General features: G+C 48.4%; 1 protein-coding gene across 5 annotated transcripts in view; it reads right to left on the bottom strand.

Annotated features, from left to right (window-relative positions):
- USP32 (ubiquitin specific peptidase 32) overlaps window positions 1–27,707 on the bottom strand; it is a 137,390-nt gene that overhangs the window by 54,459 nt on the left and 55,224 nt on the right. For 4 of the 5 annotated variants that reach the window (XM_035140032.2, XM_035140033.2, XM_035140035.2 and 1 more), the window contains exons 3-5: window positions 21,529–21,634; window positions 20,452–20,570; window positions 10,887–11,046 (exon numbers count right to left, since the gene is read on the bottom strand). In XM_035140032.2, coding sequence (XP_034995923.2) covers window positions 10,887–11,046; window positions 20,452–20,570; window positions 21,529–21,634 — 385 coding nt within the window. Of the gene's footprint in view, window positions 1–10,886; window positions 11,047–20,451; window positions 20,571–21,528; window positions 21,635–27,707 lie in introns of those variants that run through there. The other variant, XM_060268427.1, reaches the window with a different exon arrangement.

Genomic DNA, 27,707 nt, shown 5'->3' with positions numbered 1-27,707 from the left:
CCTCCACACTATAATCTCCAGGCGTCCTGGCTTGTTTTGGTTTTCAGTCACTGCTCAATTTACCTTGTGCCTCTTGTAAAGTGACGTTTTTTAATGACCTTCACAACCACAAGGGAAATCAGCGGAGGGATAATAGATAAGCACAGCAAGGATGGGGGTGGGGGGAGACTCTGCCTCATCACTCCTCTTTGCAGCCTTAAGCCCCTCGTGACCTTAGATAAGTAACTCTTGCAGCAGCTTTTAGGGGCGGGTGGGGGGACTAGCAGCAGTTGCTTAGCAACTAGCTTATGCCATTCACAAAACGGGCCATGATGAATATCTGGGGGTCATTTTTTTTTTAGCTCTTCCCCAGTTTTTGTTTTCAAAAAGGACACCAGACCAAGGGCAGTCAACTTCTGCATTTTCGGGGGTCGTTCTGTTCCCCAGGTAATGACTTGGAGAGGGGGACAGGATATATTGTCACAGAAGCTGAGCAGACAGATGAGGTATATCATGAAGCTGGTATCACATCATTGTCAGACCATTGGCCAGATTTGGTGTCCTCAGATCCTCTCCATCACAGCCAGCATGGACAATGGTCAGGGATGATGGAAGTTGTAGTCTAACAAGAGCTGGAGGGCACTTCACTGGCTACCTGTGAGGGACAGGGGATATCGCGAAGTCCCTCCCCTCCTGAGTTCAAGCCCAGCACTGACCACAGGGGAAAGCAGAGGGAGCTCTGATTCCAGTGGGGAAGCAGGAAGTCGGGTCCGAGGCTCAGGCAAGGTAGCGGAGCCAGGGTCCCAGGTGGGACAGGAAGGGGCAAGTAAGGGGGGGAGACCCATCCCTCCAACGCCAGAATTACGCAGAAAGAGGAGGGGCAAGAGAATGGGGCTTCCGAGGCTTTTGTGCTGGGGAAAGACGCGCCAAAAGTCATTCGGAGGTTCTGATACCGACTGAACACATCACTCTGTGTAAATAGCAATGACTTTAGCACTGTAAATACGCAGCACCAATAAAAGAATAAAATGCAGAGCTGCGTAGCGTCGTTACTCTGAAGTAGCCTACTCCGGCCACTGTGACAGCAACCTCCGAATCTTTTTTGGGCTACTTTGGAGTTGCCGGGATGAGCGTGTCAGAGGCGGAGAAATGGCGGCAGATCGCGGAACAAGCACAGGAGGAGCTGCAGCAGCTGACTCTGCATGCACAGGGAGAATTAAAGGCAGCTAAAGAAGAGACTAAGAAGGTCCAGGAAGACCGGCTACAACTTGCGGAACAGGTGAGAGCGCTTCAGGAAAGAGAGCAGCAATTAAGGGCGGTGGCGGTAGACCTCCAAAGCAAGCTGGATGCAGAGAAAGACAAGGCGGGAGGGGCCCCCCAAGTCCAAGTGCTGCCAGGAAGGAGAGCAGGGACCCTAGTAAGCAAGTTCAATGGAGACCCGAGGGAATATCATGGCTTTGAGACTGAGATCGTGTATGCTCTTGAGCTGCACCATAATGAGTTCCCCGATGATGAGCACAGAGTAGCGTTTATTGTGGAACATCTTACCGGAGCAGCCAGGGAGTGGCTAAGACCGTTAATCGCAACCAAGAATCCTTGCATGAAAAATGTCCAACAATTTCTAGAAGGTTTGAGGACGATGTATTCGTCAGATAGTCATATGGACCAGACTAAGGAGGAACTTCATAATTTACGCCAAGGAAATATGACAGTTCGCGCATATTGGGCGAAATTCACCATGCTGGTGCACAGACTGGGGTGGGTTTTGGAATCGCCTCCTATGCAAGCGGCGTTCTACTTGGGTTTGCACGAGGAGGTGAAGGATGAGCTCTCGAGAGGTCCAAAGCCCAGTACTATGGATCAGCTGAGCAAAGCGGCTCTGGCGGTGGGGGTGAGACAGGAATCCCGGTGGAACGACAAGCAAGCGACGCGCGCAAAGCGGGCTTGGTTCCCACGGTCGCAGGAGAAGCCACTCCCTCAACAACCCTTTCAAGCCACGCCTGGGGCCAGCCAGGACCAGGAGCCCATGCAGATTGATAGCGCGCGCGCGCGGGCTTTTCAAACCCCAGCGGCGCCAAGACGCAAGGAGGGAAGGGGCGGGAATTGCTTTCTCTGCAACTCACCCCAGCATCTCGTCAGAGACTGCCCACATCGCAGGGAGTGGCAAGGAAAGGCGGGAACGGTGGTGCCCTCCCCCACTGACGCAGCACCACAGCAGGGAAACGGGAAAGCCTGGCTGCAGGAGACAAGGGGCAGCAGCCAGGCACAGTCAGCAGACAACAGCCCCAACCCACCCACCCGCACAGAGAGGAGCAGAGCCAGCCCACCCCTCCCAGAGCAGGAGTGGTTCTAGAAGTCACGCTAACGCTCCCAAATGGCTATCCACTGACAGTCCTAGCCTTAATTGACAGTGGGGCGTCAGCCAACTTCTTCTCGAGAAACTTTGCAGAAGAGCACCAGATCCAGCTTCTGCAGCTGGATTTTCCTCTGCACGTGGCAACCATTGACGGCAGAGAGCTGCTGGGAGGGGCCATCACACATCAAACCCCCCCCATGAGAATGACGGTGGGAAGGCACTCAGAGACACTGGCATTCAACGTCACCACCATCTCAGACCCCCCCATCGTCTTGGGTATGAGCTGGCTGGCGCGCCACGACCCCTCCATCAGTTGGCACCAGAGGTGCATCACGTTTGGGTCGGACTTTTGTCTGGAACATTGCATGCAGCACCAACCAGGGGAGGGGCCTCCGATAGCCACGGTGGCCACCATGCATATCAAAGGGGGTGAGGCGATACCCAAGCCGTACTGGGACCTGCAGGAGGTCTTCAGCGAAGCGGAGTCCGACCACCTACCCCCGCACAGGCCTTTTGACTGCCAGATCAACCTGGTGCCAGGGGCGACGATACCCCCAGCCAAGCTGTACGCCATGTCAGACCAGGAACTGGAGGATCTGCGCGCTTTCATCGACAAGAACCTCAAGCGGGGGTTCATCAGGGAAAGCAAGGCAGCAGGGGGCAGCCCGGTCTTCTGGGTGGACAAGAAAGACACGCAACAGCGCCGTCTTGTGGTGGACTTTAGACGGCTGAATTCGGTGACAGAGCCAGTGGCTTTCCCCATGCCCAGAGTGGACGATCTCCTGACAGCGGCACGCAGGGGCAAGATTTTCACCAAGCTGGACCTACGGGGGGCGTACAACTTGATCAGGATCCGGGAAGGCGATGAATGGAAAACCACGATGTTCACGCCTCTGGGCTCTTTTGAATATCTGGTGATGCCCTTCGGTTTGCAAGGGGGCTCAGCATGCTTCCAGGCCTTCATGCACCACGTCCTGGGGTCCCTCCTCTTCAGGAAATGCTTGGTCTTCCTAGATGACATCCTTATCTATTCAAATGACCCAGTGCAGCATGTGAAAGATGTCAGGGAGGTGTTGCAGCGCCTGAAGCAGAACCACCTGTATGTGAAGCTGGAGAAGTGCAAGTTTCACACCAAAGAGGTGGACTTCCTGGGCTACAAGCTGTCAGACAAGGGGCTGGCGATGGACAAGGACAAGGTGCAGGCCATCCTGGACTGGAACAGCCCCAGGACGCGCAAAGATGCCCAACGACTACTAGGCTTCGCCAACTTCTACAGGAAGTTCATCAAGAATTTCTCTCGCGTTACGGCTCCCATCACTGACTGCCTGAGAGGCAAGCAGAAGTTCAGGTGGACACCAGAGGCGCAAGCAGCGTTCGAAAGCCTCAAGAGGGTGTTTGCCTCAGACCAGAACCTGTTCCACGTGGTTCAGGACGCGCCCCTACGCATTGAGACAGATGCTTCTGAAAAAGCTGTGGGCGCCATTTTGTTGCAACTGGACGCCAACAGGGAGTGGAGACCCTGTGCCTTCTTCTCCAGGAAGCTGACACAGCCTGAACGCAACTACACAGTGTTTGATAGGGAACTTCTCGCGATCTACGCTGCGTTCCAGCACTGGCGACACTTCCTGGTGGGCGCAAAGCACCCCATCCAGGTGTGCACAGACCACAAGAACCTGGAGTTCTGGAGAACTGCCAGGGTGCTCAACCAGCGGCAGATACGGTGGGCAGAGTTCTTCTCGAACTTCAACTTCTCCATCCACTACATCCCGGGAGAGCAGAATGTCAGGGCGGATGCCCTCTCCCGCAAGCCAGAGTACATGGAGGAGGAGGAGCCACCAGCACCCAGGCACATTTTCCCCCCGTCAGCATGGGCATGCGGAGCAGCAGTGGTGAGCGAGGCAGAACTCACAGCACTGACGGCAGCGGATGAATTTGCCAACCGCATCTTCAGAGAACTGAGAGGGGGGAGGGAGCAGGCAAAAGACTTTGCAGAACGCAGGGGGCTGCTTTTCTACAAGGGTGCACTGTACCTGCCCACCACCCAGCTGAGACGTACAGTCCTCAAGCAGATGCACGACAACCCAACGGCGGGTCATTTTGGAAGGGACAAAACCGCCCACCTTGTCATGAGACACTTCTGGTGGCCAGGGGTGCGGGAAGATGTTCGAGACTATGTACGGGGCTGTGACACCTGCCAGCGGGCAAAGGTGGTCAGAGCAGCGCCACCAGGATTGCTGGAGCCCTTAGCCACCCCACACAGGCCGTGGGAAGTGGTGTCCATGGACTTCATCACAGATCTGCCTTCTTCCAGGGGCAAGACCGCAGTGTTGGTGGTGGTGGACCTCATGTCCAAAATGTGCCACTTTATACCGTGTGCCAGGGCGGTCTCGGCAGAAGAGACAGCCAAACTGTTTGTTGACCACGTATTCAGACTGCATGGATTACCTTTAAGAGTTATTTCGGATAGAGGCCGCCAATTTGTTTCCAGGTTCTGGAGGCGGCTCATGAACCTCCTGCAGGTGGAGGTCAGCTTGTCGACAGCTAGACACCCGCAGACCAACGGACAGGCGGAGAGGGTCAACGCCATTCTGCAGCAGTACCTGAGATGCTACGTCAGCCAGCGGCAAACAGACTGGGTGGATCGACTGCCACTGGCAGAATTTGCCTACAACAATGCGGTGCACGTCTCCACAGGGGTGTCGCCCTTTAAGGCCAATTACGGGCGCGACCTCAGATCTTTCCCAGAGAGGGAGGGGGAGGAGGAGGAGGAGGGCCCACAGGCTGAGGATTGGGCAGAGGAACTGGAGACGGTGCACCAGCAGCTCAGAGAACACTTGGAGAGGGCCAAGGAAGCGTACAAAAGGGGGGCAGATCGCCACAGGCGACAAGGGGAGGTCATCAGGGTGGGGGACAAGGTTTGGTTGTCCTCGGAGGGCCTGCCCACCAGAGGGAGGTGCAAAAAGCTGGCGCCCAGAAGGCTGGGTCCCTTCACAGTCACGCAACAGGTCAACCCGGTGGCATACAGGCTGGCACTGCCAGAGGACATGAGGGTGCATCCAGTGTTTCATAGATCGCTGCTGTCGCCGTACAGGGAAAGCAGCAGGCTCCGAGACAGCGAACACACCCCCGAGGGAGGGGGGGAGAGGGGAGGCAGGGAGCAACTCAATGAAGCCACGGCCATCCTTGATTCACGGAGGGGGGTGGGGGGCCTGGAGTATCTCATGGCATGGGAGGACGCTCCGCCCTCCCAGAATGAATGGGTCCCCGCCACTCAGATACAGGAGGAATTCTTGGTGGAAGAATTTCACGCCCTCTTTCCCCACAGACCCAAGCCCTGGCACATGGAAAGGGAGGGGGAGGAGGAGGAGGCACGGGAGAGCAGCTCACCATGGCGCTGGGAGGCGGAGTTTGAGGAATCGGGAGACGAGGTATGGGTGTCACCAAGATCCACCCAGTCAGAGGCAGAAGCAGATTGGCAGCACATTTTTACCCCCACCAGCTCAGACGCCACGGACTTTTTGGGATTCCAGTCCTCCCAGGCGGAAGGGGGGGCCTCGCAGGACTGGGCGGAGGTGTTCACACCAACGGGCTCGGAAAGCACTGAGTTCCTAGGCTTCCAGTCGTCACCGACACCTGGGGGGGACCTGGGGAGGGGAGAAGGGGAGCTTGGAAGGGGGGTGGATGTGAGGGACAGGGGATATCGCGAAGTCCCTCCCCTCCTGAGTTCAAGCCCAGCACTGACCACAGGGGAAAGCAGAGGGAGCTCTGATTCCAGTGGGGAAGCAGGAAGTCGGGTCCGAGGCTCAGGCAAGGTAGCGGAGCCAGGGTCCCAGGTGGGACAGGAAGGGGCAAGTAAGGGGGGGAGACCCATCCCTCCAACGCCAGAATTACGCAGAAAGAGGAGGGGCAAGAGAATGGGGCTTCCGAGGCTTTTGTGCTGGGGAAAGACGCGCCAAAAGTCATTCGGAGGTTCTGATACCGACTGAACACATCACTCCGTGTAAATAGCAATGACTTTAGCACTGTAAATACGCAGCACCAATAAAAGAATAAAATGCAGAGCTGCGTAGCGTCGTTACTCTGAAGTAGCCTACTCCGGCCACTGTGACACTACCCTAACTGGCAACGGTTCTCCAGCGTTTCAGAGAGGGAGCCTTCCCCAGTTCTACCTGGAGATACCATCTCAGTACTGTACTATCATGAGACACTAATCTAATGAAACGTTGGTGAACTAAGGATACTTGAAGAATATCTTCATGAATTGTGATACACAGTGACTTTATCTGCCCTAAGCAGTGCTGCTCAGTCATCTGTCGATTGAAACCTAGTTAGCCACTCCTAGAATGTTCTTTATTTAGTCATTCCCATTTCTTGCTTACCTTTCACCACAAGGTACCAGGGCAGGTAACAGCAATTTAAAGAACACAATATCAAAGTCATTGTACAGCTCAAAACGCAGATCAAAATACAGTGAAAGATGTCAACAGAAAATATAATCCTAAATGCATATTCTGAGGGAATATGCATTTAAATATGAACTTTCATGAAAATCCTTAAGAAAATTTGCAGATTAATGCAGAAATGTGATGGAATGGCTTTCTGGTAAACTCATGGAAAGGTGGCACAGAGTTGTATGCAACATTAGTCCTGTTCAGAGTAGACCCCTGAAATTAATGGATATGTCTAACACTAGTCCACTGAGTTCACCAGGTCCACTCTAAATAGAAATTACATCAAATATAACCCCGATGGGCTGAGTTGACCAGCCTGCTGTGAAAGACACAGTCAACGGTATTGAAGCTGAGAGTAAACCTTTTAGGCATTCTTGATGCAAACTCGAACAGGCTCATATAGAGGTCAAACAGCTATTTCAAGGGGTTGAGAGCCTGTCCTTCATTTGCTCATCTCTCACATGGGCAAACTGCAAAAACTAAACTGATTCTAAATTAAAAACAGATCAATTCCCCAAAAAATAGGCATAGAAAAGATGAGGACCTAAGAATGTAAGCCAGCCACCAAAGAATTATTTGCTTCCTCATTTCCTTGGCCTCATAAATTCCAAAACAAATCGCTCTGTTTCACAGCACTTACATTTCTTGCTGAAACAGCCAGCACAGACTGTAAATCCCATGGCAAATACAGATATTTCAGAAAGCTATAAAAGTGCTCCTGGCTTTTACCAGCAGGGTCGGCTCTGCCTCCAACAGCGCAAGCCCCAAACAATCAGTTTTCCAATGTTCCCTTCTAAAATAAAAATGGAGGGCTCTGGCCTTCTTCTAACAAGACAATTAAGCATCAATATTGTGGACCTGGGAAGCTAAAGATGTCAGCATGTGTGAACAAGAAAACTTGGAAGTCTCAAGTTACTGTATTAAAATTAAGGGATGGGGTAGAAGAATCGTAATTGGATTTATTCAGTATCTACCAAGAAGCTCCATAGGATAAAAGAGAGAGGCTGATGCATTGCTTGCTTGCCCTGTATATCTTTGGGAGAAGAAAAGGCTAAGGAGTAAACCCTACACCAGGGGTTCCCAAACTAAGGCCCGGGGGCCGGATGCGGCCCAATCGCCTTCTAAATCCGGCCCGCGGACGGTTTGGGAATCAGCATGTTTTTACATGAGTAGAATGTGTCCTTTTATTTAAAATGCATCTCTGGGTTATTTGTAGGGCATAGGAATACGTTCATATTTTTTTTCAAAATATAGTCCAGCCCCCCATAAGGTCTGAGGGACAGTGGACCGGCCCCCTGCTGAAAAGGTTTGCTGACCCCTGCCCTACACAAATCCCGAGTAGAGTCCCTAAGACGGTTGAATGGCGCCTTGTACGCCTCCTTCCAGCAACTCCTGCAGCCAAGCTGGTGCCAAATGTCTTGCTCTGACTTCCTTTGAACCACACCAGCAAGGCCAAAAGGGGGGTCTTGTTGTCTGAGAAGCCCATCACCTCCATACACACTGCCCAGTCTTGCGCCCTGAGGAGGTCACTTTGGTGCAGCTAACGCAGCAGTTTGACTTCACCCTCAGAGGCGCACTCCATTTTCTCCCAAGATAGACAAATGCCAACAATGTATATGCCCTGTGTGAAGGAGATCTATGAAACCCAGTGTTTGGAGTCAAGCTGAACATATCTACTAGAGGGAGGGAGATCTACACATGATTTAACACTACACATGATATACACTCTTTAACGAAGCACCATACTAAGAGGAAGTGTAGAAGCAAGAGAAAAAAAAAGATGTTCAGCTATTCCAAATATTGTTTTCTTCTTCAGTCACTGGACTGGCAACAACCAGCCAGTGGGAAGCTGGGAATACCCCCTTCCAAAATACCAAGACATCTGCCAACCATTATGATGAGCCCATGTGGTGTGGCAGAAGTTAGAACATCAGACTAGAACTAGGGAGGCCCAAGTTCAAATTACCCACTCAGCCATGAAACTGGGAGATCCTGAGCCAGTTTCTCTCTCTCTCTCTCTCTCTCTCTCTCTCTCTCTCCCTCCCTCCCTCCCTCCCTCCCTCCCTCCCTCCCTCATAGGGTTGTTGTGAGAATACCAAGGAGGTGAAGAATCAGGTACACTTCCTTGAACTCCTTGGTGGAAAGGCAGGATATAAATAAATATAACAAATGAGTAGACGATACATGCCAGTATGAAAGCAAGCTGCCTCAATTCTTCCTACATTCTTGGGTATCATATGATAGGGGTAGGAAACCTGCAGCCTTCCAGAAGTTGTTGGACTACAACTCTCATCACCACTGGCCATGCTGGCTGCAGCTGATGGGAACCAGAGTCCAAACGACATCCAGAGGGCTGCCAATTCCCTATCCCTATCCTAGGGCAACACATGACACCCCATTAAGTCAACACAGAAGTTAATAACACAAACTAGGGGTTGTAGGTATTAGAAATCACCCCAGAACTGGTCTTGCTAAACATCTTCCAAGACAATAATGCCCAAGTACACTACAAAGAACTCATAACCCACTTACTCTCAGCGACCAGAAACACCATAACCAGACACTGGAGAGACCTGTCAGGAGTAAGCATGGACCAATGGTACCAAATTGTATGGGAAACAGCCCTACTAGAAAAATTAACCAATAATCTGAAACTGACACGGGGACGAATAGAAGAAGACGGCTTCATGGTTCCCCTTCATCACATACCGTGTTTCCCCTTTTTTTAAGACACCGTCTTATAACTTTTTTTACTCAAAAAAACACACGGTGTCTTATTTTCAGGGGATGTATTGTACCTTAAGGCCTCCTCGGAGGGGCCAGGCCACTGGCTCGGGGTGCTGCTGGGCGCTCTGCGCGGCACCGAGGCGGCAGGCTGCTGGCTCGGCGCTCCGCCCAGCACTGCTGGGCGCTCGGCACTGCAGCCGCCGCTTCCGGCGGCGGGGGGCAGGCCTCGGGCAGCTCTCCCCCCAAAAGAAGAGGCCAGGCGCTGCAGGCCGCTCCAAGCGCTCGGCGCTTCGGAGCGCTCCGCTCTGCGGCCACCGGCCTCGGGCAGCCAAACAAAAAGAGAAGAGGCCAGGCGCTGCAGGGCGCTCCGAGTGCTCCGCTCTATAGCCGCCGGTTACGGCGGTGGGGCGGCAGGCCTCGGGCAGCTCCCCCCCCCCCGCAAAAGAAGAAGCCAGGCGCTGCAGGGCGCTCCGAGCGCTCACTGCTTCGGAGCGCTCCGCTCAGCAGCCGCCGGTTCCGGTGGCGGGGCGGCAGGCCTTGGGCAGCCCAAAAAAAAAGAAAAAAGAAGAAGAGGCCAGGCGCTGCAGGGCGCTCCATGCGTTCGCTGCAGCAACAGCAGCCGGTTCCAGGCCCCTCTGGCTGGCTGGGGCGCTCGGCGGTCTCGCATGGAGGTATGTCTTATTTTCGGGCGGTGTCTTAGATTTCACTAATGCTAAAAAATGCTGCCATGGCTTACTTTCTGACTACGTCTTAAAAAAGGGGAAACACGGTACATAGCCCAACAAGACAATGCCAAAAATCCACCAACAGCATACAAATCAATATGGCTAACCTGATCTAAAACACCCACCCACCCCACTCACACACGATACAAAGAACACTACAGCCAACCACAAATGAACAACCATATCCTAGGCCATCCCAAACATCTCTCACCACCAAAGGAACGCAAGCAAACAGCAGAGAACCTACACAAGCGACACTGACAAAAACAAAACACAAAACAAAACAAAACAAAACCCACATACACTTGGCAAAATAGAAACATCATCACCTGACCCCACCCTCCCCATCTACCTCTTTCCCCCCTTCTTCCCAATATCTCAACAAATGAAACTGATTTGTAAGGACGTTATGAGAGACATTGCACGAATCTTTGTAAGCCAAGAAAAACTTTAATTTAAAAAAAAACTGGTCCAGGCAACTGTAGAAGGCTGGCCACAGTAACTAAGCTGGTGTGCAAGAAAAGAGGATGTGTTTCTTGAACAATCCCCAAAGAGAAGCTGCAGAGGCACAATGTCAGTAAAATCAGGGCAGAGTCTACAAAAGATAGCAGGAAGTAAGGCAATTCCTTGACAACAGGTGTTACTTACGGTGTGTGACTCCAGCAAGGGTTTGATAAAAAGTCGGGGTGTCGCTGTCATCCGTAAGCGTGACATACACTCCCCCTGAGAGCAGCCAGCGGGAAAACGTGAAGGCCTCTTTATTTTGCCACAGCCAGGTTTTGAATTTCTCAAAGTTTACCTTTTCACCCTGTAAAAAATAAAAAAAGCAGAGGGGAGGAGGATGAGTTGAGCAAAGCAGTTTGCATTTGCTAATGAACTCAGTTGTTTGCAGCTGTTGGTACACTGTAGTACAGCCTACAGGGAAAGAAGCCCTTAGTTCAGAACCAACAGACGGCCATAAGCAACTCTTTCTCAGCCGCAACCTACCTTGCAGGGCTGTTGTAGTGAGAACTGAGATATAAGTTAGCTGAAAGCACCTGCACACTCAAGAGAGTGACAAGAGAGTGACACACAGGAAGTGAGTTGCTGGGAAAGTCAGGTGGTTGTCTACTTAGGGCCGAACTACATGTTATGTTCACACTTTTAATAAAGTGCTTATTATTGCCCACTTTTAAAGAAAAAACGGATGTGGAGTCCCGATCCTGACTGTACCCCCATCTGAACCAGGACACCAGAACAGTTTCCTACTGAACCATGAGCCCAAATTCCAAAAAAACGTTAAGCTGGACCTTAGCTTGCTTCCTGGCAGCGCAGCAGCAGCAGCAAGGGAGGAGCAAAACAATTTCCGCAACATGCACTAGCACACTGGGTGTTCACCTTTAAACTGTAGTTTATTTCAGCTATGGTTTGAAGTGATGTACGAACCAGGTAATTTCCTTCTCTCAAAATAATTTACTGGTAGACAGCTGTAAACACAGAATCACCCACACAAGCAGCAAACACCTATTTTTCTTTGGTAAAGGTAAAGGGACCCCTAACCATTAGGTCCAGTCGTGACCGACTCTGGGGTTGCGCACTCATCTTGCATTATTGGCCGAGGGAGCCGGCGTACAGCTTCCAGGTCATGTGGCCAGCATGACAAAGCCACTTCTGGCAAACCAGAGCAGCACACGGAAACGCCATTTGCCTTCCCGCTGTAGCGGTTCCTATTTATCTATTTGCACTTCGACGTGCTTTCGAACTGCTAGGTTGGCAGGAGCTGGGACCAAGCAACGGGAGCTCACCCCGTCACAGGGATTCGAACCACCGACCTTCTGATCAGCAAGCCCTAGGCTCAGTGGTTTAGCCCACATCGCCACCTGGGTCCCATTTTTCTTTGGTAATAGGTACCAAAATACCACAACCAATCTGCATTGAACGGGTGCCATTCAAAAGCCCATCAAACCCTGTTATAAACAAAGAGGGGTTAAATTTACCAAATGGCCCAAGGATTCAGATCTTAGCATTTCCCGTTTTCCCCACTCTCAGCTACCGGTTCCTAGGCCCACAGGCCGCCCCAACTCCCATGACATCAGAGCAGCTAAGCCAATGGCAACTAGAGAGGTGTTAAGGAGGCAACTGCAAGCCAGAAGACGAGGAAGATGATGTGAGGGAAATGAAAGACAACAAACCCGCTGTACTAACTACCAGGCCCTTCAGCTACTTGTATTATAATATTAAAAATAATTTTCTGAAGCACTCCGCTTGGTGTGTGGAGTGGGAGAAATCCGCTAGGGTCTCTCTCATTAATATAGAGAGCAGCTTTGGTGGCTGTTCTCCTCCCTCCCCACCAGTTCATTATAATGCATGTGTGGCAGCAAACTGACTGATTCAAAAAACCGGGAACCAAAAAAACAAAACAAAACACCCTCACAGCTACTTCTCCAACACATCAGGTAGCTTGCTTTTCAAACACAAGGCCTGCTACTACATTCAAAGCAACAAAAAGATCAGAGATTACAGTTAAGAAGGGCTGTGTTTTGTTTTGTTTTAACCCTTTGGCACAAAAAGGTCAGATACTGCCTCAAACATGCTTATCAGTAGCACACAGCTTGGTAAGCAATATAGCCCACATGTGTCTCTCTCCAACGTGATTATCATGACAAAGTCTTTTGGGCACTTTTCCGCATAAATAATTTTACTATTAAGAAGTATGTATTTTCCCGGGAGGTGGGGGAGAGGAGGGGATACATAACGATGTAGGAAATATTTCATTTCACAGATGTTGGACGGATCCTAATAAGTTATCCTCTCAACTTAACGGAATGGCAGGGAATCTTTTCACGGCCAATCTTAAAATAAAGAGGTTCGGCAAGCAAGTTTTATGTTGTTCTGGAGGGGGGAGTGTCCTTAGGCACAGCACCCACACTGGGAGCCCCTAACCTGGAAGAGGCAATGCATGAAAACTGAGGATTCTCTTAGGCAGCACCTGATCTTATTGAATAGTCCTTGTTGAGTAGAAATGATAGCGCTGCCAGAGGTACTGGATGGTCCCTTAACTGGTCTTTGCAAAAGCCGGACCTTGACACCCCTGATTTCAAAAACCACCTTTCACTTCCCCAGAAGGGAAATTTCAGCCTGATACAAGTGTTAAGCATTTGGGGGGGGGGGGGCTTCCAAGTCACCATTCTCAAAGCATCTCAGTGGCCCAAGCCTGGTTAGTTATTGTGTGTGATGTGGGTGCACTAAGACGTGACAGCCCTCTTCAGGAACAGAAGGGAACAGCTATGTGCAAGAACTTAGCCCTGCAATTGGCAAGCAGCCCCTCAGGTTGGAAGGCGCCCAGCATGCTACTGAGGAAGAGAGGAGGACAAGTACAAGTATATTCCTGCGTATAAGACTTTTTAACCCAGGAAAATCTTCTCGAAAGTCAGGGATCATCTTATACGCCGGGTTGTATTTCTTATACGGCGAGTATATCCCAAACTCTATATTTTAACTGGATTATACGCCCAGTCGTCTTATACGCCGGAATATACAGTAGATTCAGAGCTGATGAAGCGGCTGGGCCAAAGCCGAAAGGTCGCTCAGTTGCAAATATGCCTGGAAGCGAAAGGAAAGTCCAAAACTGTAAAGAAAAATATTGCATAGGAACCTGGAATATAAGAACCATGAATGAAGGTAAGCTGGATGTGGTCAAAAATGATGAGATGGTTGGACAGTGTTCTCGAAGCTACGAACATGAGTTTGACCAAACTGTGGGAGGCAGTGGAAGACAGGAATGCCTGGCGTGCTATGGTCCATGGGGTCACGAAGAGTCGGACACGGCTAAACGACTAAACAACAACAACAACATGAAGCCTCTGGATTGGGCAGGCTTGGTATCAATACCCAATGCCAAGCCTTTTGCCCTTGCCTGGCTGACAGGTTCCCAGTTCCAGCACCCCAAGTCAAACACCATGCCAACTCCAGGCCTAGAGCCAATCACTGCCTGGCCCCATCAGCCACATGTAGGACGCGGTCCTAAGCACAGGGGAGGGCCTCCAAGGACCCAAAATGTTTTATATACATTTCCTGGCTACAATTCTTACAACAAGGTAGCTAGTTACAGGTAGGTAGCCGTGTTGGTCTGGTCAAAACAAAATTTAAAAAATCCTTCCAGTAGCACCTTAGAGACTAACTAAGTTTGTCATGCTCATACCTATGACAAACTTAGTTGGTCTCTAAGGTGCTACTGGAAGGATTTTTTATTTTTTTATTTAACAAGGTAGCTAGACTTCTTGGCCATTACATCCTAGCTAACCAAACTGCAGGAGGCAGTGGAAGACAGGAGTGCCTGGCGTGCTCTGGTCCATGGGGTCACGAAGAGTCGGACATGACTAAACGACAACAACCCTCCAGAGGCCACATGCAACAGCAAGCGTGGACAAATAAGTGTGGCCACCCACATTCCTGCACATCAGATGCAGCACAAAACACACCACATACCACACGTGTGTGCACACTTCGCTGAAGGGAGAAAAAGAAAGTTGATTTTTGGCTGTACATCACCTCCTCCCTGCTAGAGAGGACTTCATCAAATCAGGCTGGGCTGGTCCATAGTCATTTGAACGCAAGTATCTCTGTATCACCCCTTTCTTTGTATCACCCCTTTCTTCAGCAAGCCCTAGGCTCAGTGGTTTAACCCAGGTGGCACTGTGGGTTAAACCACTGAGCCTAGGGCTTGCTGATCAGAAGGTCAGCGGTTCGAATCCCTGGGATGGGGTGAGCTCCCGTTGCTCAGCCCCTGCTCCTGCCAACCTAGCAGTTCGAAAGCACGTCAAAATGCAAGTAGATAAATAGGAACCGCTACAGTGGGAAGGTAAACGGCGTTTCCATGTGCTGCTCTGGTTTGCCAGAAGCGGCTTTGTCATGCTGGCCACCTGACCTGGAAGCTATACGCCGGCTCCCTCGGCCAATAATGCGAGATGAGCGCGCAACCCCAGAGTCGGTCACGACTGGACCTAATGGTCAGGGGTCCCTTTACTTTTACCTTTATCTCTGTATCACCCCTTTCTTTCCATGTATCACCATCTACTAATCAGCATGGTATGGACTGCTTCATATGTAACTCCAAGGAGAATTCTCAGCCTAGCTGGGAGAAAGGAGCAAACAAACAGCCCCTCACACTTGCTCAACCACATGTTGTAAATAATTAAAAAAATATTTTTAAAGATTTTTTTAAAAAAATCTATCACACATGACATCATTTGAGAAAAGGAGGAAAAATACAAATGTTTGCCCTAGGTGGCTCTGGGCTGGGCTGAAAAGAGAAACCTCTCTTTTTTGCAGGAAATAATAATCACACCCCCTCAAAACACAAGCAGCCTTGAAGATGCAACCATGTCTGTTCCGATTTGAAGAAACAAACCTCAACTGCAGGAGCAATAAAATGTTGAAGCCCTCCAGTGTGTGGCAGGTTGCATGTCCTCCTGAGATTAACAGGCTACCAAAATCCAGCAGAGAAGGTTACTGCCGTCTATTTTCATTTCAAAAGGAAGATTCACAGAGGACATTGCTGTAGGACAGAAGACAAGCCTGCATATTTTAAGAGAGACCCCTTTGCACAATCTTCACAGAAGCTGAACCGAGCCAAAACGTTGAGCCTGCATTTCATTCAACAGGGGCTGCTACGGATTCTGTACTGAAGCAACCCAAATTCCTCTACATTTAATTGCGCAGCCAGAATTATGCAAAGTTGCACTGTTTCCCATAGCGCAGTTTAGATCTGGTATGGAGGGGAAGACCGGCAGGCACAGGCGAGATCTGGTGGTGAGCACCTGATTACAGGTAGGGCGTTAACATGTTTGCTATACAAAAGTTGGATTCCTGTTCTTATTTTTGCAGGCAGCTGTAATCTAATTTGGAGGGTGAAGTGTGTTTACAGTCTCATCTTTTGCTCATCTTTTGTAGTGGGGTGGAGGTTGAGTTGGATCTGCCCCTTTATACATTTTAGGAGTGACTGTTTTAGGTTTGTTTTTTTTAAAAAAAACTCTTGTTTTTGAACTTGTTTCTAAATGTTTGTTTCTGTAAGTCACTCTAAGTCACTTTTGTGAAAAAAGCGGTGAATACAATTAATAATATTATTACCACCACGTAAGAGGAGTTTGCTGGATCAGGCCAAAGGGTGCTATTTTGGACAGCATGGCCTTGTATGCTAATAGAATTCTTCTCGGACTGGGCTCACTTGATAGGTTTCCACCCAGGATGGGTGGTAACTTTCCCCTTCAGGCTTTGGCTTGGTCACACTTGGACTTTCTGGAGTTTGCTCCTTCCTCGGCAAAGCAGGGCCAGCAGGGTTCTAACCCACAGAATGAGAATTTACTTTTAAACATATCAAGCACAGGAGATGAGAAGTCTCTTGTATATCCTCCACTCCTCTGCAGTTCCAACAAAGTCTGCTCACTACCCACAAAACAAAAGGAAGCAGCAGCCACACCTGAATTGAAAAGGTACAGGGCTCATTCTCTGGGCTGCTACCATGCAACCCAGCCAGCAGCCACCTCATCCACAGTGTACCAGCTCACATTGCTTTCAGCATAATGAACTAGATCAGGGGTCGGCACGGAGATCGCTCTGTGGGCCAGATCGCATCTGCACATGCGCAGATGCGATTTCCGGTGCCACGGAAGTGAGTCCTTGCTTCACGCTGCGCCAGTTTAGCGCAGCGCGTGGGGACTCGCTGAGTGGGCGGCTTGGCTCGGGGGCGGCTCGGGAGCCATTTAAACGACCCCCATGGGCTTGCCGACCCCTGACCTAGACGGCTAAGACTGGCCTGTTGGGGACTGAAGTATTGATAAACCTGCTCACTAGGTGGGGAACTGTGCAAGATCAATGGAAGGAAAACACCAGGTAGAGGCCAGGGCACCGAAGCCACCTATGCAGCATTAGCTTAATGGTAGAGCATCTGCTTCACATGCAGAAGGTTTCAGGTTCAATCCCTGGCTTCTCCAAGTAGGACTGGGAATGTCCCCCAGGAGACCTGCTTCCAGTCCAGAGTTGACAATACTGAGCTAGCTAGGCCCATGGCCTGACTCTATAAAGCAGCTTCCTAGTTTTCGTAATTACTTCCAAGCTTTTCACCATACAAACAAACAATAAACAAACATGAAAGCTAGCTGCGGAATCCCAAGCTAGGGAGTGGACCCGGAGCTTCACAGGCTTGCTTAAGAGTTTGCCATTTGTTATCAGAAACCTGCCTGCATGAATTGAGTGGCTTGTGAACTCTTGATGGGCTTGCAAACCTACAAGCCATGCACACCAAACCTTTGGTAAATAAGTGCTCTCTGACTGAATTTGAATTAATGGAGCTTGGACATTACCCTTTATTGACTTGCTTAACAGTACGATTTTCAAAGATATTTCTTTACTGAACAGTTAACCTCTCAGCAGGGCTGAAATTCAAATATTCCCATCTTTGCTTTGTCAGAAATTAATCTGTCTTGCTTATGTGTTATGTGGTGAACTCTTGCTAGCCCTTTCAAAGAGGAAAGGCTGATGCAAAAGACAACTGGCTTTTTTTTTGGTTTGTCAACATGGCTGGTGGAAGTCCTGGGGAATGCGTAGAACAGGGGTATCAGGTGCAGAGTGAGATTTCCAGCTTTGTTATTCTTAGTAGCCATAGCACTGTCAGAGTATCTAGCTCTCAAGGTTACAAAGTCATGCTTGTAAACGATTATTGTTATTTATTTGATTTGATTTCTTTCCTGTTCTTTTCCATAAGGTCCCAGGGTGGGTTACAACAAATTAAAATTCAATACTTAAATAGCTTAAAACAAATTAGAATCACAAAACTAGGGTGCGTCCTGAAAATGCATGTCTTGGGTGTCAGGGGCCATGGTAAAGAGGTGCGCCTTCAGCATAGGAGGGAAACTATATAATGAAGGTGCCAGGCACACCTCTGTGGGGAGGGAATTCTACAACCTGGCAATTGCTACAGAGGATGCCCTCCACAAGGGCACCACCACCCAAACTTCCAAGGGTGGTGGAACTGCCAAACGTGGACCATCTGCTTATCTTAACACCTGAGAGGGCCTGAAGGGCAATTTTTTGTGAAGACTCAGAACTCAGACAAAGTGCTGTACAGTCGTACCTTGGGAGTCGAACAGAATCTGTTCTGGAAGTCCATTCGACTTCCAAAACGTTTGGAAACCAAAGCGTGGCTTCTGATTGGCTACATGAACTTCCAATTGGAAGCTGCGGAAGCCCCGTCAGACGTCCGGCTTCCAAAAATAGTTCGCAAACCGAAACAGTCACTTTCGGGTTTGCAGCATTTGGGAGCCAAATATTCGAGAACTAAGCTGTTTGAAAACTAAGGTACGACTGTATAAGATTTCCATTGAATGGAGTGGGAATCGGTATTTTCATGCTGCCCCTTAGCATCCAGGGGAATCAATGCACAAATGACAATCGCAGCTTGAATGGGGCAGTTGTGTTAGTCTGCCATCTGCAACACGTTGAGCTGTAAGCGTTCCTCTCCAAATGCCTGCTCATTTCAGTGGCTAAGGCAAACAAGGATACAAAAATAAATAAACCCTACCCTACCCAGCCAGCAGGGTGGCATTAAATGGTCCTCAAAAAGCATCTCCCAACAGCATATCAGTCTGTTGTTTTGCTTTCCAAGGGAAAGCACTGCTGATCAACTTTGAAATGAAGCATCTGAATAGATTTATGCTACCCAGGACACAACGGGCAGGTATATGACATTCTCATTCTCATTTACACAAACGCTTGCAGCAGACTCTCTCCTACTGCTTCTAGTGGAAAGAATTTTAATGAGCTGTAGCCCTTATGCCTGAGGACAGGCATCAGAAGTGTGAAAGACAACACTGGAAAGGAATTTGGGGGGGGGGGGTTATGCTGTTTTGGAGAAGTGCTTCCAAGGAAGACTAGGAGTCTGGGGAGGGGTGGATCTCTCCCCCTCCAAGGATGATGGGCGCTTTCCACATTTGAGAGAAAGAGAACAGGAGATGGGACTTTTGGAGGCAGGATACAAATGATACAGTGCAGAAAACCCAGCCTTGGCCACATTCACACCCTGTTTCACAAGATGAAATTTTGCAAGTCAAGTAGCTCCTAGAAATGTTTAATAATATGTTTTTTTGAATTTTTAATCATTTTAAAATCACTTTTTAAAATTTTGTAACTTAAATTTAAAATGTAACATCAGTCCATCATGCGACATGTCATATTAAAGCTCATGAAGTTCTGAAGAGATTGGTGTTGTTAGTTTTGAAGTATCTAACTTCTGGGCAGAGCTGTTAAGGTTTTTGTGTAGTCCAGCAAGGCCAAAATTGTAAATTTCAAACCCTCATAACTCACAAACGGGATGAGATAAAAAAAAATAAAATTTAGATTTAAACTTAGTTTTGATCGTTCAACAAGTGTGCAAAATATTGAGAAAATTGGATGACATGAGATAAAAAGATTGGGTCACTTGATATTGAATGACACAGTTAATGAGACCGACTAAGTTTGTTATGGGTATGAGCTTTCGTTTGCATGCACACTTCTTCAGATATCTGAAGTGTGCATGCACACGAAAGCTCATACCCATAACAAACTTAGTTGGTCTCTAAGGTACTACTGGAAGGATTTTTTTTATTTTGTTTCGACTACGGCAGACCAACACAGCTACCTACCTGTAACTAGTACAGTTAATGAGGTCACTGAAGCAGTAGAAAAGGCAATGCTTGAAAGCAGGAATAGGGAACTGTTGACACTCTGGATGACGTTGGACTCCAACTCCCATCAGCCCCAGCTAGCATGGCCAGTGATCGGGGTGATGGGGGCTGTTGTCCAGCGACACCTTGAAGGCCACAAGTTCCCCACCCCTGGGTTTAAAGCAGCAACCTGGTGCCCTGCAGATGGTTTGGACTACAACTCCCAGAACCCTTCCAGCCAACAAAGAGATGGCTGGCTTGAAGAACCAGAGGCATGACTGCCTCCCTGCAATAGCCAGGGCTAGGTTATTCATTTCAGCAACCTCAGGTGCAACCTGACACCTGCATAGCACCCTGTAGGGACTAATCCTATCAAGTCTGCAATCTCCTACTACAAGGGTGTGGAACTGGATCTGGTAAGTACACCTGATCCTGATTCCGCAGGCTACTTCCGACAGGAGGTCAGGGCTCCACATTTTCACCCTCATCCTCAGGTTATCCAGTAAAAAGAGATAAGGAACTGCAGGAAATACCTCCGAGAAGCATTTCTTGAGGCTTTCCGGGACTTTCCCATCGACCACATGAAGCATCCTTTCCATCTCTTCACGGACGACATAGCTCCCAGATTCATTTGAAAACAGGCTGAAAATGTCTAAGCAAAAAACCAACAACAGAATAATTAAACATTCAAGTCACACCAGTGCAACAGAGCTGGCAATACCAATTAACTTGCACAGCTTTCTGAACAGGGCTGATTTTTTACTTTTCTACACTCAAAAAAAGTGCTTTGCTAATCAGTTATGTTATTGGGATCAACAAGGATGCCAGTTTAAATTGGAGCTGATAATATTTATATACAAAACATGAAAGTACATCTACAGGAACAGTATCTGGAGCCTATAATCATTCTAATACTTTAATTTATTTGTTACTGTTACTTATCTTTGTATTTTTTATATAAAAGGTTTTTATACCCACCCACTTACCCCCCCCCCCACACCATTTACAGCTGAATGCAAATATAATATTCCAACTGAAATATTTTGATTCTTCTGCAGAAGGTGGAAGATGCTAAGTGGAAAGTCTCAAATTTCTTTCATAGAAAGCCTCCACCTCATTCTAATGGTCTAACCATCCTGACTGAACATTAGATTCCCATTTAAAGTGAATGGAGGAAAATGCAACCTGATGCCGTGGAACCTCTACTTACGATCATAATCCATTCCGGAGGCCCATCTGCTGGGCAAAACCGGACGCTAGTAGAGACGCCGTTGTGCGCGTGCGCATTCAGTGGCAGAGCACTTCTGCGCATGCATAGACAGCAGAAGCTACTTGTGCACACGCGCAGACGGCAGAAGCCGCTTCCGCGGATGCGTGAATCGTGGCAAACCCAGTGTTTACTTCCGGGTTTGCCACAGTCGCAACTTGGAACGTCCGCGAGAAAGGGTGGATGTAAGTCGAGGTTCCACTGTATGTCCAAGGTTATGGATTGTGGGGGAAAGTGTCTAATTCACACCCCTACCTCAAATATTAGGTTTATATCCTGCCTTTCTTGCAAGGAGCTCAAGCGCACAGCGAACCCAAAAAAATCAGACACTGCCACTACTTACATTTTGCTTTCTCTTCATCTCTGCCCCTCGTTAGCAGGACTAAGCCTACTATCAGATTGTTGAAATGTAGTCCTTTGGATGTGCCACCGAAAGAGCAATATATGACCTGAAAGTTACAGAAAGAGAGTGAGAAAACTTTACTCTTTATGCTTTCATGCAGACAAGATTCTAATCCTTTTACTTGGCCACCGTAGCACAAAACTCCCAAACTAAATGCTTTCCTGAATCTGTCTATCTAGACTGGAATCTTGTTTCCAGCTGTGGTCAGCCAGAAGTTCTTAGTTGCTCACAAGCAGGACCTGGAAGCAATTGCCTCTCCCTTTTGTCCCAGAGTCTGGAATGAAGGAATATTTATTCATTTAGAATATGTTATACCATGCCACCCCATTTGAAGTCTTCAGACAATAAAACTAAAAACAAAACAATAAAAAGTAATTCAACTGCTAACAACAGTCTTTCATAAAAACAGCAGCAGTGCAAACATTAGAACTGAAAAGTAATGAATACCTCCAAAGAGGTAACAGGTGCATTAAAAGCCTGGACATGTAAGGCGATCTCGACCTGGGATCGCAGGCTTTAATCCTACTAACACTTACCTGGGCATAAAAGTAGACAAAGATTGCAGTGTGAAACTCAAACCTGTATCTGTACAAAATGGTCCCATAGACAAACATGCATGACTAAACCCAACTAACAAAAATCAAAAGCTTTTGCAAGAAGGGAATCTCCAAGTCACCCACACCTAATACATTATCCTGGGCTTCTAGCCACTGCCAGAAGTCAACATTTACACCAAGCCCCATCAACAGAGCTGACCGGCACAACCATCAGCCCCTAGACCAAAGCCAAATGGCACATTGTTTCAATAGGTGGTTTAGTGCTACACATATATTATTCTCCCAACTGTGCATCTTAGGTTGAGTAGGAACAGGGCTTTAATATGAGGGGGTGGACGGCTGGCAGGACTATGACACAGGAAGAACTCTCCAGTGGCTGCTAGTTAACATTTCCCACTGTAAGTGACTGGATTGCAAGTGATTTAAGTCCCTGGTATGAATATTGCATCTGATATGAACTCACTTATCATCCTTTGGCCGCCTCCTTAGCCTCCCTCCCTCCCCTCATCTGTAATGTGGGTGGCAAAGCTACTGACTGTTAAGGCAGGTAAAGTGGTTCTGAGTACTTTAAAGCAATGTTAAGCACTATTATTACGAGTGAAAACTTCCCATCCACTCTAAAAACAAGTGTTGAAGCCTTGCTTATCTATTTATAGCGAGCGCAGGGAACCTTTTGGCCCTCCAGATGTTGCAGCTCCAGCAAGCATGGCTGCATTATTAGCACTGAAGTGACCTCCCCAGGGCACAAGCCCAGGCAGCGTGTATGGAGGTCCTGGGCTGCCCAGACAATGTCCCCGCTCTTGGCCTCGCTGATGTGGTCCAAAGGAAAGGAAAGCCACACATTGGGCACCTGCTTAGTTGCAGGAGTTGCTGGAAGGAGGCGTGCAAGGCACCATCCAGCCATCATGGAATCATAGAGTTGGAAGAGACCACAAGGGCCATCCAGTCCAACCCCCTGCCAAGCAGGAAACACCATCAAAGCATTCCTGACAGATGGCTGTCAAGCCTCTGCTTAAAGACCTCCAAAGAAGGAGACTCCACCATACTCCTTGGCAGCAAATTCCACTGTCGAACAGCTCTTACTGTCAGGAAGTTCTTTCTAATGTTTAGGTGGAATCTTCTTCTTGTAGCTTGAATCCATTGCTCCGTGTCCGCTTCTCTGGAGCAGCAGAAAACAACCTTTCACCCTCTTCTATATGACATCCTTTTATATATTTGAACATGGCTATCGTATCACCCCTTAACCTTCTCTTCTCCAGGTTAAACGTACCCATCTTAGGGACTCCACTCCAAATTTGTGTAAGGTTTATTCCTTATACTTTTCTTCTCCCAAAGCAAGCAGTGGAGGTTTAGGAACAGTGTTCTCCATTTCCTAGATGGGGTACCTTCCCAGGCTAACGAGCCCCATCTGCCCCTCACTTCCCTATACAGCATGTGCAGAAACCGCCTTCTTAACTGTTAGACCAAGTATTGTTCTCATCCACTAAACCTGACAGAGCCTGTCTTCACAAACAGGGGAAGTCCCTAACTCACTGAGGGTTTGGTTACCCTCACCTAGTTTAGTCGGCCAATCAAAGCTGTTCCCAGGATGTGGCTGTTGTCACATGCTGACAGCTTCTAGAAGTCATGAGTGAGAGCAAAATGCAGGATGGGGAACAAACTACCCCAGAAGGAGCCCAATGTGTCCCTCAAAAGAGAGGGCCAAAGGTTCCCCACACCACTAATTGACAGGAAACACAACAAAGCCGGCCAGTTTCTATTTTCTGGGGTGGGGAACCCTGTGGTCCTCCAGATGTTACTACAGCTCCCATCATCCCTGACCATTGACTATGCTGGCTAAGGCTGATGTGAGTTTTGAGTTCAACAACATCAGGAGGACCACAGCTGACCTACGCCATGCCTGTCACTGCGTCAGCTACTCTGGGAGGGAATGAACATTCATACTTAAGTCACCAGTGGCGTGGCCATTCTGTCACCTCCCTCTCAAGCCTCACGGGCCAACAAACCTGTTCCAACACATTTGTCCTCAGATACGCACAGTATATCATATTACTTATTAGCTACCCTTCAGGTTGCAGCACTAGGTGATTATTTATAGGTCCGATAGTCATGCGAGAAGTCATCATAGGACAAATCTCCCCCTGCTTCTAAAATAACTCAGCCTGTCTTGCTTCTCCAAGAACCAGAGGTGGAGCGTTTTCAAGGTGCATAAATATCAGGCACTCCTAGTGCCTGGGGTTTTATTTACAACTGATTTAAAAAGGCTTCTCCCTAAACAATTTATGCCGGCTCTCCTAAAGTTTGGACACTGGCACATAGAAAGCCACAACCTCTCATTCTAACCCAGGCAATCACATCACAAGCACTCTCCTCCAGTTTTCTAGAGGTAAACTGGAAGTGACAAGGCAGAGCAGGTTTAATAAACTGAAAGGGAGTGGGGCTCTCCTCCTCCTTTCAGGTTGTCTGTCTGTCACTAATCATCAACTCTGGAATGCTTGGGCACGTGCATTATTAGCAGTTTACAGGCTAATAATGTTCACTTACTTTATTTGCAAGGTCAGCTTAAATACTTCAGTACCATTCAAAAGGAGCCACATATACAGAAGCCTCCCCATACCTGTAGTGGCTACTGGTTCCAAACAAGCACTACAGGGACCTGGAGGCAGAAAGCGACCTTTCAGGTTTTGTCCTGCTCTAGGCTCCCAAGCAAGGAGAGCTCCACAAAAACTGCCATGCACACACCCTTCCAAGCAGGGTCTTTTTTTTACTGCCAGACACAAAGGCCATAATTGCTGCTCCTATTAGTTCCCTATCTTGTCCCTGCTGACAACAACTGAATTCCCCTGCTCTGTGCCCTCCAGCTTACAAGCCCCAGCTAGTGGCAGGCATTATGAGGTCTCTGGATTTCTCAGGTTTGGTGTATATCTGGGCTGGAGAAACTAGGACCGTCCAGCTATTGCTGGGACTCGAACCTCCTTCAGCCCCAGCCAGCATGGCCAAAAAACAGGGACCATGGGAACCTGAAACTTTGCCTTTGATCTCATTAAACCAGAACCTTACTTTTTAAGAGACATTGGATCAAAGAGATTGCTATTCTGGGCATGTCTCTTCTGAAGGCAGGTAACTCTACAAAATTGGGAGTGAATAAATGAGCCTTCCAGATTCTCATCGCTGTTGTTTCTTTTCTGAAGCTTCCATTCCAAGAAGGCTGAAAGTCTTAAAAAATCTTCAGCCCCCGAGTATGCTGGAAACTTCATCCGTGGAAGATAAGAAACAAAAACACAGCAGGTTGCAGCCATTTTATCCACTCACATTACCTGGCTATTAAACAGGGTTGACTTTCTGAAAACACAGCAGGGTCTCAAAAGGAAGAAAGGGCCTGTTTTGAGCAAGGAAGCTCAGCCCTGAGAGTGTATTTGAGGTCCTTTTATTGTAAAGTAGCACCTGGTTCCCAGAAAACACTGCAAGGAGCCAAGGGACTATTTTCCTGCGCTTGGTAAATGCTCAGCTTCAAAATAGCTTCTGCCACCTTCAGAGAGAGGCCCACTGCATAGCTTTAAGCAGATGTGATTCAAGTGTATTAATGGCGTCATGTTCCAGCTCCATAGATTCCAGTTCTGTTAAAAATCACATATGCTAAAGTTGTTTAAATCTACTAACACACTGCACAGCTCTAGTAGACAGACATCTCCAAGTTCTAGTGCAGTGGTTAGACTGCTGGACAGTGTTTGAGGGAAACTCAGGTTGAAATCCCCATTCAGCTGCAAAGCACAAAGAGTGGCCTTATGCCATCCTTAATCTAACCTCCCTCACAGAGCTGCTGTGAAGACAAAACAGACAAAACTAGGTTTGGGGTGGGAAGGAGCCACTGATGCGCTTCTCAGAGAAATTAATATACATGTAATAATATTAAACTGTTTTGTGCAGAGCCAGGTTATCTAACTCAAGACAGTCTGCTTCCAACTGCAAGAGTCTTATCCAAGTTATCCCTCCAACAATGCTAACTCAATGATTTTCTAGGGATCTGTCCCATGTAAAAGAAACATGGGAGATCATTTCTCACAAGCAAAGCAACTGCACACGCCCCATGAGGCAAACCTGGAACACAGGGATGATGATGATGAACAAGCAGCTTTGGCAACAATGACAAAGCAAAAGTTAACTTGAGGGAAAACTTACCTGAAGAGTGGCAACAACACAGCGGACACTGGAATAGGACAGCAACATAAAATGTATGGGACATTCCAGGCTACCACATTGACTCGCAATGACCACACAAACATTCAAGAGATGACCAGGTGCCAGAAATTTAATTCTCCTTAGTGCCAGTTGTGGCGAGATACCCTCACTCCCCACTGCTCTACAGGGACTGAGATGCACACAGTCCTTGCAAGAGATTTCCACGAGTTTAAAGACAAAACACCATCAGGAACAGATGCTTTGCTTCAATAACCAGGTAGCATGGAGCTTCAGCTTTGATTGCCCTCTCCAGTGCTTGCCATAGGCCAGCCCCACTTTTTCAAAAACAGGACCAAACACATTAACAACTTTCAATAGTTGTCAAATGGCCTCCTTACCTCTCCACTGTGTAGGTTCTCAAGGGCACCAGAGAGTCTCCAGAAAGTATTTCCACAAAACAGCAAGATAATCCACTTTACACGTTTCAAGACATGTCCCTCTTCCCAAAACCTCTGCATGGGGGCAAAGCGGGGAGCAAGTCCCAGGCTTGCAGCATTCTCCCCTAGTCTTGTCATGATCCCTGATGAGGGAGAAATACAGGGTGCCCACTTCTCCATGGACCCTCCTGAATTGAGGATGTAGCTTTACCATCTTCCTCAGAGCACAAGCCCCTGCTAACACCCCCTCCACTACAGAGCAAAGAAGTCAGTGCCTACAGAATCACAAAAGGGCCCCCAAAGTCAACATAGCCATCTTCTCAAGGAGCAGTGTTTGAAACTCCCATTGTTCTAGGCACATTTTGTGACAGGGAATTTCATCAACATGAGCAGTTTCTGAGCTCTGGGCGAAATACTGCGCCAAAGATTTCTAATTAAAACTAGAGAGTGGAAGAAAAGGACCTTTTTCTGCCTCCCCACTTCCAGCTACTCTCTGAAGACTAGAGAAGAGATCCTCTTAAGAATATCAGAGGGGTGGGGCAGGAGAAGAACTAGGGCACGTGAAAAATGAGCATTTTAGCTGCAGTTCATTCATTTTCAGCTTTGTATTGTTATAAAAAAGTGTGCCTAGACATTCCATTGTTGAGCCCATAACCTAGGTTTAAGGTGCCATTTAGCTCCTAGCTTTCACATTTTAGTTTCTAACACTGTCAAGGAGGTAGAGCCAACTGCCTTGCTCAGCATACATAAGCGCTCATGTGATACCAGCTCTGTGCTGAGACAACATCTTTTATAGCTCAGCCAACTGGGAGCTGCCCAGGGTTCTGACTTGCTCAGAGAGGCCTGCTTTGCCTTAGCTTTGCCTGTCTGGAAGGGGCTTTGTGGTTCTTCCACTTTCCCTGCAAGCCGTAGCAGAACAGTAGAGTTCTCCTCCCTCCCACTGCTC

Source organism: Zootoca vivipara, chromosome 15 (assembly GCF_963506605.1).
Source record: "Zootoca vivipara chromosome 15, rZooViv1.1, whole genome shotgun sequence".
Taxonomy (NCBI): domain Eukaryota; kingdom Metazoa; phylum Chordata; class Lepidosauria; order Squamata; family Lacertidae; genus Zootoca; species Zootoca vivipara.
The sequence above is the reverse complement of the archived record's forward strand: the minus strand, read 5'-3'. Positions and strand labels throughout refer to the sequence as shown.